Genomic DNA, 14,155 nt, shown 5'->3' on the forward strand with positions numbered 1-14,155 from the left:
ATCCCTGGCTTGATCTATAGGAGGGAGGAGGCGACGAGACAGATAGAGCAGATTTAGACTAGAGAGTGGGGCAGGAGGGGCCAGATCGCAGAGGAGGTTGCAGAGGCCCTAGCTGAGTTGAGCAAAATCTGCCAAGAGGCAGCCATACAGGCCAGACAATAGAGCTGGGAGGAGGAGAGAGCACTCCGGCGGGACCTTGCAGTCACACAGAGATTATTACAGGAGGCACCAGGCGATCCCACTCTCCACGCACAGGAGGTGCGTGCGAAAGCAGCCATTACTGGCCTAGAGGACAGGTGCTCTGAGTTTTCTTTCTGCACCTCAATAGCTTTCTGGGCGCAGAAGGGGGACACGATGTGCAGGGAGTTTTTCCAGGTGCACTAGCCTCGCACCTTAGGAGAGGTGATACGCAGCCTTCGAGATCAGTATGGGAGGACCTGTTCTAGTCCAGGTGAGGTGATGGAGATTGCCACCGACTACTATAGTCGCCTCTTCTAGTAGGAGACAGCCTCAGTTAGAGGACATCGATGTAGACAGCAGGTCTGGGATAACATCCCGTCCCTCGTCATAGAGAAGATGGGATGCTCCCTCCTAGCCCCCTTTACAGAGAAGGAACTAGAGGAGGCTTTCCATACACAGGAAGGGCAGAAATGCCTGAGAGAGAATGGCCTCTCTAAGGCTTTATTCACTACCTTCTGGGAAGTGGTGAAGGACCCCATACTGATGGCCTTTCAGGAGATTTTCACTTCAGGACAGATGCTAGGGACTCTATCGGTAGGCCTTATCAGTCTTGTTCCCAAAGGGGGAGACCGGTGTGAGCTTTCCCTGTGGAGACCGATCACCTTATTGCCAGTGGTCTATAAGGCGCTAGCAAAGATGATTGATAGGCAACTACACCCTGTGCTTCCAGACATCATCCATGACGCACAGACAGGCTTTGTCCAGGATAGGAGCATCCTAGACAATGTATTCATCTTCTTTGAGGCGACAGAGTGGGCCCAGCATAGTGGGCAGAGACTGGTCGTACTACTCTTGGATTTCTAGAAAGCTTATGATAGGGTGGACTGGGATTTCCTAGAGGGCACCATGGTGAGGTTGGGTTTCCCTCGGGCTTGGATTTGTGGGGTCTTCGCACTTTACAGATCCTCCACCAGTAGGGTTCTCTTAGGTGGTAGGCGAGGGGAGGAGTTTCGGCTGGAGAGATCGGTCCGACAAGGCTGTCCCCTGGCCCCATACCTGTTCCTTCTCTTTGCAGAGGCGATGTCTCACTTTCTCAGGTCACGTGTGAGCGGATTACGTGGCCTTCAACTTCTAGTGAGAGAGGAGATAGAGTTGTTAGACTCAGAGTATACAGATGATACATCACTCTACATAGAGGACGACGAGTTGATGCTGGAGAGAGTGAGGTTGGCTCTTGAGGTGTTTTGTCCTGCAGCGGGAGCAAAAATCAACTGGCAAAAGTCTGTTGGTTTTCTCACAGACCCGGACTCTAGTACGGAGTGGGGTGTCCACCTGGGATTTAGATGGGTGAGCAGAGGACAGACCGTCCGGTACCAAGGGTTCTAGGTGGGACTCGACATCACTCCCACCCAGCAGTTTTTTCGAGTCCTCGATTTTATTTGGAGGAAGCTGACCTACTGGAGCACGGCTTGCCTCTCACTAGCCGGTCGAGCCCTGGTGGTTAACCAGGTCCTCCTAGTGACAGCTTGGTACATCGCCTCGTGTTGGTGTTTCTCTTGCTCCTGCGTAATGCAGCTTCGCCGCCTAGTGCGGAATTTCCTTTAGTCCGGGTCAAACAACTCCAAGGATTCGAAGGCCAAGGTGGTGTGGGTGACCATCATACGACATCGGTCAGAGGGAGGGCTTGGGATCATAGACCCAGAGTATCAGAGTATGGCCCTCCTAGGCAAGCTAGTTGTTTGCGGCCTCACACCGGGAGGGAAGATCTGGAAGGTCCTATTATAGGAGGGTCTTCAGGACTATAGACCGAGGCTTGGCGGTGAGTGGAGGCCGTCCTTGAGATGGATCTTCAGGGTCCTATGCAGCTTGCTTTGCGTGTGGCAGGGCCTCCGTAAGGCCCTAATCTAGAGCCCCCCAGGCTGCAAGGAGGAGATACACCGTTAGCCGGTGGTTTGGAACCCCCAGGTGAGGAACCGGGAAGGGGCATAGATTGGCGAGCGCCCCCACATCCAGTGGGCTGGTTGGGAGGTTTGGCCTGGCTCGTAACATCAGAACATGGCGGGAGGTGTACAAGATGGCGGATGAGGAGGTGCTACAGCAAGTATTAGGTTGCCAGCGAGGAGTGGAGCTGAGGAGAAGGGAGATAGGCGAAGCAATACCTCAGGAGTGGCTTGGTCCCTCGATACGAGAGCCGATAGAGCCCAGGGAGGTATGCCGCTAGGTTTTCACCAGTAGGCATCCCTTATAGGCGGCAGGAAGAGTGGGTGGCGCTCCACCTGGGACCTTTTTCATCGTGCAGGAGTGGGGGCGTTTAGCTCTTGACAGAGGGCATCAGGACGAGGGGATAGCTGTCCTTTCATGGAAGAGGATCCGGGTGGTTGGCCTTGCGGGGAAGACATAGCGGCTTGACCCTTTGGTCTTTTGGTAGGAGCTCAGGGAGTGGCGCCTTTGGATCTGGGAAGGAAGGTCACTTGAGGAGCTAGAGTGGGATCTGGGAGAGTGGCTTTGGCCGGCCACTGTGGTCGCCAAGAAGGCATTGAGGTTCCTGGAGTACACCGCCAGGGTTGGCAGACACGTACTGATGCAGGAGGATATGGATTGGGCGCCGTCACGTAGCAAGCACTGGGCGGAGCATAGCATCACGAAGCCGTTCCGACGGACCTTCTGGCGCTGCCTATGGGACAGCTAGAGGCGGAGGAAGGTATCATATTTTTTATGGCTGGTGGCACATGGAGGCTTGGTGGTGGGAAGTTGGCTTGCCCAGATGCAGAAGGAGGGGTTTTGTAAGTGCTGCACACAATAGTATATGGAAACCCCAAAGCATTGCCTTTGGTCATGTGAGACGGCACAACTTGTGTGGAGAGGAGTATGCCGCATCCTTTGCCGCACAGCACCGAGCCTTGGATGTATCTCTTGGGGAGCTTTCTACTAGCAGGCGGTCAGCTAGGGCCGTCACCTTCTATATGAGGCCAGGATGCAGGATACGATATTCATTATCAAGGCAGGGTTGTGCGAAGTGGTGGGTTTAGAGGCTCTACGCGTCCGCTAGGTACTGGAGGCTACAACAGACCGATTTGAGGTATGGGAAATCATAGGGAGTCTTATTGGTTGGCATATTTGGAAGGCGTGGTGTTAGGTGGCTTTCGGCAGAGAGAGACTTTCAGTACATGCGACCTTAGCAAAGCTTTGGACCTCCATCATCCACTCCCTTCGAGGCCGATGGGATCAGGTGCAGGGCGAGTCCAGTGCTCGTCAGGAGCTCCGAGGTCATTTCATGCGCACTTGGGGCGGCCAGGACCTGTTCTTTGTGATGTAGGCAGGCATCCCCAGATGGTGATGCACCCCCCGTCCATGGCTTCTTGCCCCTATCCCCCCCAGACCGCCTTGAGAGTCTTGTATATATGATGTATCTGTGACTTTCATCAGCTCCAGCTTGGTCTGTTGAGCATGAGTACTCTGTTGCAATCAGTTTTTTTTTTGAGAAATATAATCAGCCACATTTTATAGGAAAAAAAAAACATTACCTTTTGTGGACTAGCAGCAATTCCATGTGCACCAAACATGCCATGAGCACTAAATGTATTGGCAAACAGTCCATTTTTGGAGGAGGGTCCATACTAGAATGAGTATACATGGGATTTTGAATTCCACCAGCCAATTCCAGGATACATTTGTCCATGCATTCCTTCTGTGCACCAAATACATTCGGCCCATGCATACCAAAAGTAGTACGATGACCAGCTGTAGCATGAAACAGGGAACCATCTCCCAAGTACCCTTGATGTCCCACATTTTGGGGCATACCTTGCTGTCCAAAAAGCATATGAATGCATTTCCAAGATTCACATGCATGTGCTGTCCTTGACCCAAGGCAAACATTGCATATGCTCATTTGATGCATTGGGCGCATTTTGAGGCTCTGCTACTTCTACTTTGGAGATAGATGATGTCCCAAAGTATTAGAAGATGGCTTCCTCTTTTTGCTCTTGCTGTTCTGTTCTTCTTTGACAACTTCATAAACTCAAGCACAGCCGTAATTGTACACCTTTGTTGCTCATTGTACCAACCCTTATATGGTAGCTGCAATGTTGTTCACATAGGTATTGTCACGTATGGATGTGTTTTTGCTAGTCTTTGAGTTTTGGAATAGAATTTGTCATGAATCCTTTTGTCCTTGTGCATAGATGAGCTAACAAACAGCAATTTCACAAAAAATGTGTGTGGAGTTGCATGCAGATGCATTTTGTTGGTTTGAAGATAATTTTTTGGTTAGAAGGTTTTTAGAAGAATATTGTTCTATACAAATACAGTGTCCATTTTTTTTACACACACAGGAGTATCCCTTATTCATATCATTTCAACTTACTCTCTTTCACTTATCGGTCTGAATCTGGGTTTCAATTTATTTTATATCATGTCACCGAATTTCCCTTGGGGAGAAGTTTGTATGATCTCTTCAATATATATATTTTTTTGGTGTTGCTTTTGGCAATCTCTGTAGTTGAAAGCAGTAAATGGAAGTACATTTTAGTTCTCCAAAAAACAACTCTATTGTGTGCTTGCAGATATCTTTTTCATACAATACTGCAGTCCATGGATATGGATGAATTGCATGAAGAGGGTTGCCACATAATCAGGAAAATGTTAAAAATCTTCTATGCTTTACCTTTGGACGTATCGTCTCAGGTGCTTGGAGGCCAGCTACAGGTACCAGAATAAGTTTCTTTTAGTTTTGTTCTTTGAGAACCTCAAAGTAACAGTAAAACAATGTGATGGATGATGCAGTTATTGGTGTCACAATTGCTGTTCACATGTGTGAATCTTTATGATCAAGAAGGTGAATTTTCAACCTCCCCTGTCCTTGCGCTTCTGGAGGAGTTAATACTTCACCAAAGTCCTCCATTCCATCAATTTATAAAGGTAGTTGCTTAAGGCTCTAGCCTCAAGGAGATGCCCATAAAGCTGCTGTTTTCTACTTGGATGACCAGCTACAATTTGTTCTATTGAGTAAAGTTTTTTCACATGCATGCTAAGCTTTAGTTATTGTAATGACAACATAAATAGGGATTCTGAGTCAACAGAGCCTGCTGAAAACTGGATTGTTTGCTGTACTGAGTCTAGCACTTCTCTATAGAACTATGAAGGTATTTAGTGTTTTCCTGCTGTCTTTGTATTTATGGAGGCAGCAACAATACATGTTGAATGTGTGGTATATCCTTTTGCAATCTCCTCTTTGTAATAAAGGTGGTCTGTCAACTCGATGTGTCCCTAGTCTACTAGAGGGGTTGTAAAGAAATGCCCTAACACAGAAACATAAACTGAAACCGTACGACAAAGCACAAGCTGATAAAAGAACATAGTTAGAGTTAGGGTAACTTAGAGACAATGAACATAGTGAATGAATGAAGTGATATGACAACTGAATATACGATGCTCATGCAGCAAACACACTATGTAGTGAATGAATACTGTACCTCGAACTCCTGTATCTCAAGGATCAGGGCAAGGGTAATGAGCTGGAGAGTGTGTCGTACTTTGAACGGATCCCGAATCGTAGCAAGGCAGCCTCTGGATGTCAAACACCAGCAAAGGCAGCAATGAGAAGTTGGATCTGATGCAGACAGCAATGAGGAGAGAGAAAGACTAAGAATGCAGACTGTAAGAGAGAGAGACTAAAAACGCAGGCAGGACAGCGTGTAGGAGAGAGAAAGACTAAAAACATAGGCAGCAGGAGAAAGAAAGACTAAAGATGTAGGCATAACAGCTTGCAGGTGAGAGAAAGACTAAAAACGCAGGCAGTAGGAGAGAGAAACACTAAAAATGCAGACTGCAGGATTATGATGACATGGCAAGCTGTATGGCAGCAGGTTTGCACAGGAACAACAGTCGCGTGGCTGGAATGAGCTCCAAACTGTGTGATGAGGGCTGGAAATCAGGCGCCAACTGATAGAGACAACAATGGACAGATTCGGCTGAGATGTCCTCCGCGAATGGGGTGTGGGCAGCAAGCCGAAATACCTGAAATTTGCAAAAACCAGATTAAGAGCTGAATGGAGGGCAGCATACGTATTTATAGAAAATTTGGGCCCTCCCAAGTGGGTTTGTGCTTATGGGACACAGAAACTCTCTAGGATCGCGTTTCTTTTAAATAAACAAGGTTTCTTCATTAATTAAGCATGTTTTGGAAAAATTTAAGTAAAGTTAGTGCATTTTTAGCTCAACAGGGATGATGGTGAAGTGAAGGGATATGCTGGACTGTAGGGCAGTGGTTGTAATAAAGGTGGTCTGTCAACTTGATGTGTCCCTAGTTTGTTGGAGGGGTGATGGTGAAGGGAAGGGATGTAAGATCACGTCTGTGTTGATCATCTGTCATAATGTCTCCGATTCAATTAGGTGCCCCCTCTGTGTTTTTCAGTTCGAACAGCATGAGAAAGATCGTTTGATTCACCACCCAGCCTCGCCTAGAAGGTTGTTGGCTTCCTCAACCTGATCCCACTGCCAGCTGTCAGCTTCAAGTGAGTCATACTATTCTTAGACCCACTTACTCTCTAGGCTCCCCTTGACCCCGTTTGGGTGCCCAAGGCCTCCGGACGGTCATCCCTCGCTCTTGTCTCCCATAAGTTACATTTGTTAATGTAACATTTCCTTCCCCTTAAGAATCGGTTTCGTCCTCGAAAACGGTACTTGGAAGGTCCAACTGTAAATTGGGAAACCTTTTCCTTAAAGTACTTACTCACTCCCATGTTGAGCTTTCTTCTGAACAATCTTTCCATTTGACCAGATATTCTTGATAAATAGTATTCCTTGTTCGTCTGTTATGAACATTTAATATTCTTTTTGGTTCATGTGGATTAGATTGGTCATCTAATAGCTCCTCAATCTTATAATTTAAGATTAGATTATCCATATCACCCAGCTTCTTCCTTAGCTTACTTATATGAAAAACTGGATGTGTTTTACTACTAGCAGGTAGTTGGAGCTTGTAAGCCTGTTCTCCCACCCTTTTAAGTATTGTGAAAGGACCACAATACCTGGGTGAAAGCTTTGGACATCGTCCCGTTTTCATGGTTTTAGTTTGTTCAGGCACTTTAAGATAGACCAATTCCCCTTCTTCAAAGGAGATATCTCGTCGGTGAGGATCTGCATAAGCTCTAGCTCGATTTTGAGCTTTCTTAATATTTTCTTGAGCAAATTTTAACATATTATTCATATCCTCCAAAAAATCCTTGGTTGCTTGAACCTTTTCCTTATGCAGTCCCACTGCATGAGGAGCTCTGGGCTAAAACCCATACATTAGCATAAATGGACTATATCCAGTAAGAGTGCTTGGCACTATTATATGCAAACTCTGCTATCGGTAGATACTCTTTCCAATTAGTTTGCCTTTTACTTACATATGCCCTGAGCATATCTTCAAGGATTTGATTAATCCTTTCAGTTTGCCCATCAGTTTGCTGGTGCTCCGCCGTACTCATGCTAAGTTTAGTATCCAACTTCCTAAATACAGCACACCAAAATTGACTATCAAAATTTCTATCTCGATCAGAAACTATATTTGCCGGAAGGCCATACATTCGGTATATGTTCTCTATGAACAATTTAGCCAATTCTAGTGTTTTAACATCAGTTGAAGTTGGAATAAACCTAGCCATTTTGGTTAACCTATCCACAATCACCCACACAGAGTCTTGCTCCCTCTGTGTTTTGGGTAATGCGACAATAAAGTCCATGGAGATACTTTCCCATTTTCCCAAAGGAATCTCTAATGGGTGGAGAAGTCCTCCCATTTTGAATCTTTGAGCCTTATTAACCTGGCATTTATTACATTTGACCACATAGTCAAGGACGTCATTATTCATTCCAGGCCAATAGAACTGCCTTTTAATAAGACTATAAGTCTTATTAACTCCTGGATGTCCCGCACTAGGGGTATCATGACACTCAAAGAGTATCTGGCGTCTGATTTCTTCATCTTTCGGGACACATACCCTACCCTTGTAGAGTAAATAACCATTATCAATGGTAAAATTCTTCCACTTGAATCCTATTTGAGCAACCCCTGATGCTCCATTTCCTTGTTGAACATCCTCAGATATTCCTTCCTCAGTGGAGGCCCTTCCATTTGGATCCCCATTTTCTATTGCTTCCCATATGTTGGAATATGCCGGATCAACCTGGCATTTCCCTTTTAAGGATTCAAGTAAATCGGAAGTGAACTGAGTAAAACTCAATTCATTTATGATGGGCATTCTGCTGAGTGCATTAGCCACTATATTGTACTTTCCCTTTCTATACCTTATTTCGTAGTTGAACTCTTGGAGAAGTTCGGCCCATCTGGCTTTATGCCCTTGTAGATCCAGTTGGTCATTAAGCCACTTAATGCTTTCATGATCCGACAAGATCAAAATTTTGGCACCGTATAGATATTGCCTACATTTCTTCATTGCATGTACTATTGCATACATCTCCCTCTCATAAACAGAATAATTTCATTTTGCATGGTATAATTTCTTGATTTCAAAAGCAACTGGTCGACCTTCTTGTAATAAGACCCCGCCTACCGCCTTATCACTGGTATCAGCTTCAACACGAATGGTTTATTGGAATCCACAATTAATAGTACTGGAACTGTAGCAATAGCTATCTTAAGTTTTTAAAAACTTTCATTTTAGTCTGTTCCCCAATTAAAGCTCTTCCCTTTCCTTGTAAGTTGGTCCGTCATTGGAACAACTATCTTGGCATAATCTCGAATGAATCTAGGATAAAATCTAGATAAACTTAGGAAGATCTGCAGCTCTTCCAAGTTCCTTGGAGATGGCCATTCAATAATTGCCCTTACTTTTTCTGGATCCATCTTGATTTTCTCTTTCGAGATAATATGCCCCAAATATTTGACCTCTTGTGCGAAGAATTCACATTTAGTTTTCTTCGCATAAAGGGAATGTGTTCTTAACAATTGGAATACTAATCGTAAGTGTTCCAAATGTTTTTCTCTTGATTTACTAAAGATCAAGATATCATCCAAGAAGACTACAACAAAGTGTCCTAGATAGGGCCGTAACACACTATTCATCAGCTTGATAAAAGTAGCTGGTGCATTAGTGAGGCCAAAAGGCATCACCAAAAAATCATAATGCCCATATCTAGTACGAAATGCCGTCTTAGGAACATCCTGTGCCTTAATTCTTACTTGGTGATAGCCTGATCTTAAGTCTATCTTTGTGAAGAATTTTACCCCTTGTAATTGATAAAAAAGATCTTCCATTTTGGGCATAGGAAATTTATTCTTCACCGTTATCTTATTAAGTGCTCTATAATCAACACAAAGTCGGATAGCTTCATCTTTTTTCTTCACCAATAAAATTGGTGAAGCCCAAGGTGAATTGCTGGGTTGTATAAACCCTATATCAAGGTAATCCTTAATTTGTCTTTCAACTTCTTGGTGCTGTGTTTGACTTAGCTTATAAGGTGGTTTAGAAAGAGGGTGTGTATCCCTATCTATGTCAATTGGGTGATTTACATCACCCCTATCTGGTGGAAGGCCACTTGGTAAATCAGAAGGAAACACATCTTTAAATTCATCTAACAAACCACTTAATTCATTACTTACATTCAACTCACAAACATAAGAAAATTGTTGCTTTATATTACAGAAAGTAAAAGTGTTTTGTACGGGAAGGGACCATAACATATATATCTCACAAGCTTCCTTATTTATCAGCTCTTGAACTTCAGTAGAACACAACAAAGGGTTATCAGATACTTCATGTTCGCCTTAAATCACAAAAGTCTTACCATCCCTTTCAAATTCCAGTGTATTATGATGATGACTATGTTTTAAGGATGGTTTCAATCCCCATAGCCACTCCCTCCCTAAAGCAATATCGGCTTTGGGGAGTGGCTATGGGGATGGTTCCAATCGCCATAGCCACTCCCTCCCTAAAGCAATATTGACTCTTTCCATATTCATAATTTGGAAATCAAGTTTATATTTATATCCTTGGATCTCAATTTTCAAATTGGATACCATTGTATCCCATATTTTATTATCCTGACCTTGCATCATACAAACAACATATTGATGCCTACTCTTTTGTTGGGGAAGTTTAAATTTTTTGACAAGTGCATAATTTATGAAATTGTGGGTGGTAGAGTCATCAATCATGACTCTAACTCTCTTTCCCGCTATCAATCCATGCACTCTAACTAAATCATGTGGCTCGAAAGTAGGTTGCCACATAGAAGTTGACATACAACACTTGTGTTGTACATCCTTGTGCAAGGCCTCTAAAGATTTATACTTTTCATGCCCCTTTAATTCCAGGGTTTGCACTACATGGATTTGTTTCTCTGTTCCCTTGACATTGTTCTTATCTTTTCCTTTATCTACCCCCTTTTTCCTTTGAGGGCAATTCTAGGCAGCATGGTTAGGGGATAGACAATTGAAACACAGGCTTTCTTTTTTCGCTTTGTCAAAGTCATCTTGACTTAACTTTGGCCTTACATATTGTTTCTTTTCAAAGGGTTGTTTCTTGCCCTTAAGAAATGGCATTTTCCTTTTAAATTTACCTATAAATTTTGAGGCTTCAAATTCCTTAGTCTTGGGCTCCGTATCAATGAGACTAGTGAGTGCACCTGGACGCGTATTATCTTCATTAATTAATGCAAATTTAATTGCCTTTTCCAGCGTCTTGGGTGAACTCCTTTTTACTTCCTTTTTATAGGCCTTATCCACTCCCCTTATAAATCCTCGTCTTTTGAAATTCATCTATTCTTTCCAATTTGAGGATTATCTCATGATATTCCTCAAGTTATGTCAGCAAAGGTCTTCCCTTTTGTCTGGACATAATCCAGATCTTCCCAATTTCTTTCCATTTCATTTTCAGGAAGGAATTCTTTCAAAAAGACCGATTCAAATTGAGCCCAAGTTTTAGATATTTTATTTGCCTCCTTTAAAGTTCTCCACCATTGATATGCCTTTGGTCCCAAGGTTAGACTAGCCTCCAGCACTTGGAGATGTGATGGAGTATTTTTAAGTTTGTGCAAATCCTCCCATTTTTGGAGAAAATTGAAGATAGTGTCTTTATTTCTGTCTTTTTCCTCCCCGTGACATTGAGGGGGTTTCATATCTTTTAACACTGGGTTATCCCTCAACTTTTGGTGGGATTTCCTAGAATCTCACAAAGTCATATCTAGATCTTTCGATGAAGATGGAATGTCTGAGGTTTCTACCTTATTTTTATCCCTTTCTAGTAACAAGGCTAATTGAGATTTTATTTCTGTGAGTACTTGAGTTAGCAACTCCATTTGAACCCCCTGTGCTTGCACACGAGCAGTTAAATAATCAAATTGTTCTCGTGTAGCAAAAAATTCTTCCCATTGTTCTTCTTGAATTTCTGTTTCATGGAGATCCACCATAGGATGGTCCTTAGAACTAGAATCTTCGGTTACCCCCTTTTTCTCTTTACCCTCCATTAATACACTGGAATTAGAAAGAAAATATAAGAAGTTTGTGTACAAGATGAGGTACTTCCCTGATTATAGTGATAGGGCAGATGTCGATGGCTTTAACAGTTTAGTGATAACAAAAAATGTGAGAAACAGTACGACTTTTCTCTAGACTGTGCCGATTGCGTTGAAATAAGGCCCGTCGGGCAGGAGCACAGAATAAGGAGGGGATTACCCCTCCCTCCCCCCCACCCCCCCCCCCCCCCCTGGTCATGTGTGAACCAGTTGTGACCACAACTATAATGTTAAACGGGACTTCGCCCAACTTGCACCATCCTGCCGTCCACGCCAAGTACACGAGCTCTGGCAATGGCGCCAACACGGACGTAATCTGTCAGGTGACGCCGACACAGATTCGAATCCGGACTCAAACTGGAGACCTCTGGTGAATGAGGCTAGCATTATAACCGACTACAGTTCTGCAGCTATCGCCAACACGAAAGCATTCGCCTCAGGCTTAAGACGAGACCCATCGACACTTCCGAAAAGACTGGACCCGACGGCTCTCATACTAGTGTAAGATCACGCCTGTGTTGATCGCTTGTCATAATGTCTCCGATTCAATTAGGTGCCCCCTCTGTGTTTTTTAGTTCGAATAGCACAAGAGAGATCGTTTGATTCACCACCCAGCCTCGCCTAGAAGGTTGCTGGCTTCCTCAACGTGATCCGATTGCCAGCCATCAGCTTCAGGTGAGTCATACTATTCTTAGACTCACTTACTCTCTAGGCTCCCCTTGACCTTGTCCGGGTGCACAAGGCCCTCGGACGGTCATCCGTTGTGCTTGTCTCCCATAAGTTACATTTATTAATGTAACAAGGGATGTGCTGGATTGTAGGGCAGTGGTTGTGAGAGAGAGAGAGAGAGATGGACTGTTTCTTCAGAGATCTTTGCCAAAATTGAAATGGTACAGAGAAGATTAGCATAGCCCGTGCATAAGGATGAAGCGCACAAATCAAGAAATGAGAGAGATGGTCCTTGGTGACATGTCAAAGAATGCCCATCTGTTCTTGGGTCTTAGGCAAGATGCTGTCAATGGCCAAGTTTCAGTCTCAACATCGTTGCCTCTTTCAATTAATGCAATGTACTAGTCTTTGGCACATTTGACAGACTTGCAATGCTTTTATCTTTGATTCAGCCTCGGGTATCTGTGGTCATGTGAGTCGTGTGCGAGGCTTGCTATTGTAGCAGATTTCTTCCATGATTTCAGCTGGCTTCATTATTGGAGAGATGGCTGCTCCATGCATGGATACTATTCACTCCATCTCTCTTATGCCCTCTTCATGATTCTCTTTTTTTGTTCTTGTAGAATGGTGTTTTAATAGCCTTTGGCTTCATGATGTTGCCGGTCTTTGGTCACGCTTGACTAGCCTTAAGGCTTGATATAAATATTTATGTGCATCAACTTAAGCTTTGTCAGTATATATATATATGTATATATGTATATATATATATATATATATATATATATATAGAGAGAGAGAGAGAGAGAGAGAGAGAGAGAGAGAGAGAGAGAGAGAGAGAGAGAGAGAGAGAGATCTTATTATGAAAAAAAAAGAGAGAGATCTCAAGGCTGGCCTCTTCATGTCGGACTTAAAGTTGCCCAATGCGTCATGATCAGTATAGTCTTGTTTTTTCTGCCTTTACTTCCTTGGACTAAGGAGTCTCTTTTGGAACTGGTTCAGCCGATTCGCTTCATGTTATGGAAATAAAATGGGAATCGTTTGGGCCAGGTGTGGATTTCGTTGTAGCATGTGACTACTTCTAAAAGGATGGGGAGAGCAACTGGCACTTTTGCAGGCACTATGTGTGCAGAGTCATCCTTGGTTGGATATTGCAAAAAATTTCATATAAAAGACTGGTATTTTTCATGGTCGCACGGTTATTCAAGTTTCTTGGTGGCATGTGCTTAACTCCACAAGGCCTATTAAGGTCTCCTTGTCTTTTCTCCTTTCTCATTTGATTGCATCTTGGCAGGAGATGTTACCTTTTGCAGTTTGGCGCCCTCTTGATCTTTGTAAGGAGTAGAATTTACTGCAATGAGAAGTGCTAGCTACCTTTAGGTTGTTGGATTAGCCTAATGAAGACTTACAATGAGATAAGTTTAATCGGATGGCTCGTCTGGGGTTGTAGACAATCCATGATGGTGTCATTCTTGGGTAGCCCTGTCTTTATTCTTTCCGGCTCATTTGTTAGCACTTTTGGGTGCCTTGTGGCTATCATGACATTTGGTTGTCCTTACAGGACAAGCTTCTAAGGTTCTCTCCTTTGCTTGATTTAGAGCCATTCTCTCCTTGGCGAGATTGGATGTTCGTGTTTCCTAATGATTTTGAGAAATGGTTAGCTAGTCAGATCTATCATAAGATGGTCGAGGCCAAGAGATGGGTCACTGGAAAGGCTAATAAATTATGGCATATTCGGGACAACAAAAAGAAGTGGTAGGAAAGATTCCTCCAACTTTGGAAGTTT

General features: G+C 43.8%; 1 protein-coding gene and 1 non-coding gene across 7 annotated transcripts in view; both read left to right on the plus strand.

Annotated features, from left to right (window-relative positions):
- The window catches only part of ATM (Serine/Threonine-kinase ATM-like protein), a 207,918-nt gene that overhangs the window by 60,340 nt on the left and 133,423 nt on the right, over positions 1-14,155 (plus strand). For all 6 annotated transcript variants that reach the window (XR_015691873.1, XR_015691872.1, XR_015691874.1 and 3 more), the window contains exons 35-36: positions 4,746-4,887; positions 4,966-5,100. Coding sequence is in view for 3 of the 6 variants with exons in the window: in XM_087684863.1 (XP_087540989.1) it covers positions 4,746-4,887; positions 4,966-5,100 (277 nt within the window). In the remaining 3 variants the exon portion in view is untranslated. The remainder of the gene's footprint in view (positions 1-4,745; positions 4,888-4,965; positions 5,101-14,155) is intronic.
- LOC148031337 (U6 spliceosomal RNA) lies at positions 12,561-12,663 on the plus strand. Its single transcript, XR_015692047.1, has one exon. It is a non-coding gene; the product is annotated as a U6 spliceosomal RNA (small nuclear RNA).

The sequence above is a fragment of the Lygodium microphyllum genome, chromosome 9, assembly GCF_053477565.2.
Source record: "Lygodium microphyllum isolate KBCC chromosome 9, Lygodium_microphyllum_v1.1.10, whole genome shotgun sequence".
In the NCBI taxonomy this organism is placed as follows: Eukaryota; Viridiplantae; Streptophyta; class Polypodiopsida; order Schizaeales; family Lygodiaceae; genus Lygodium; species Lygodium microphyllum.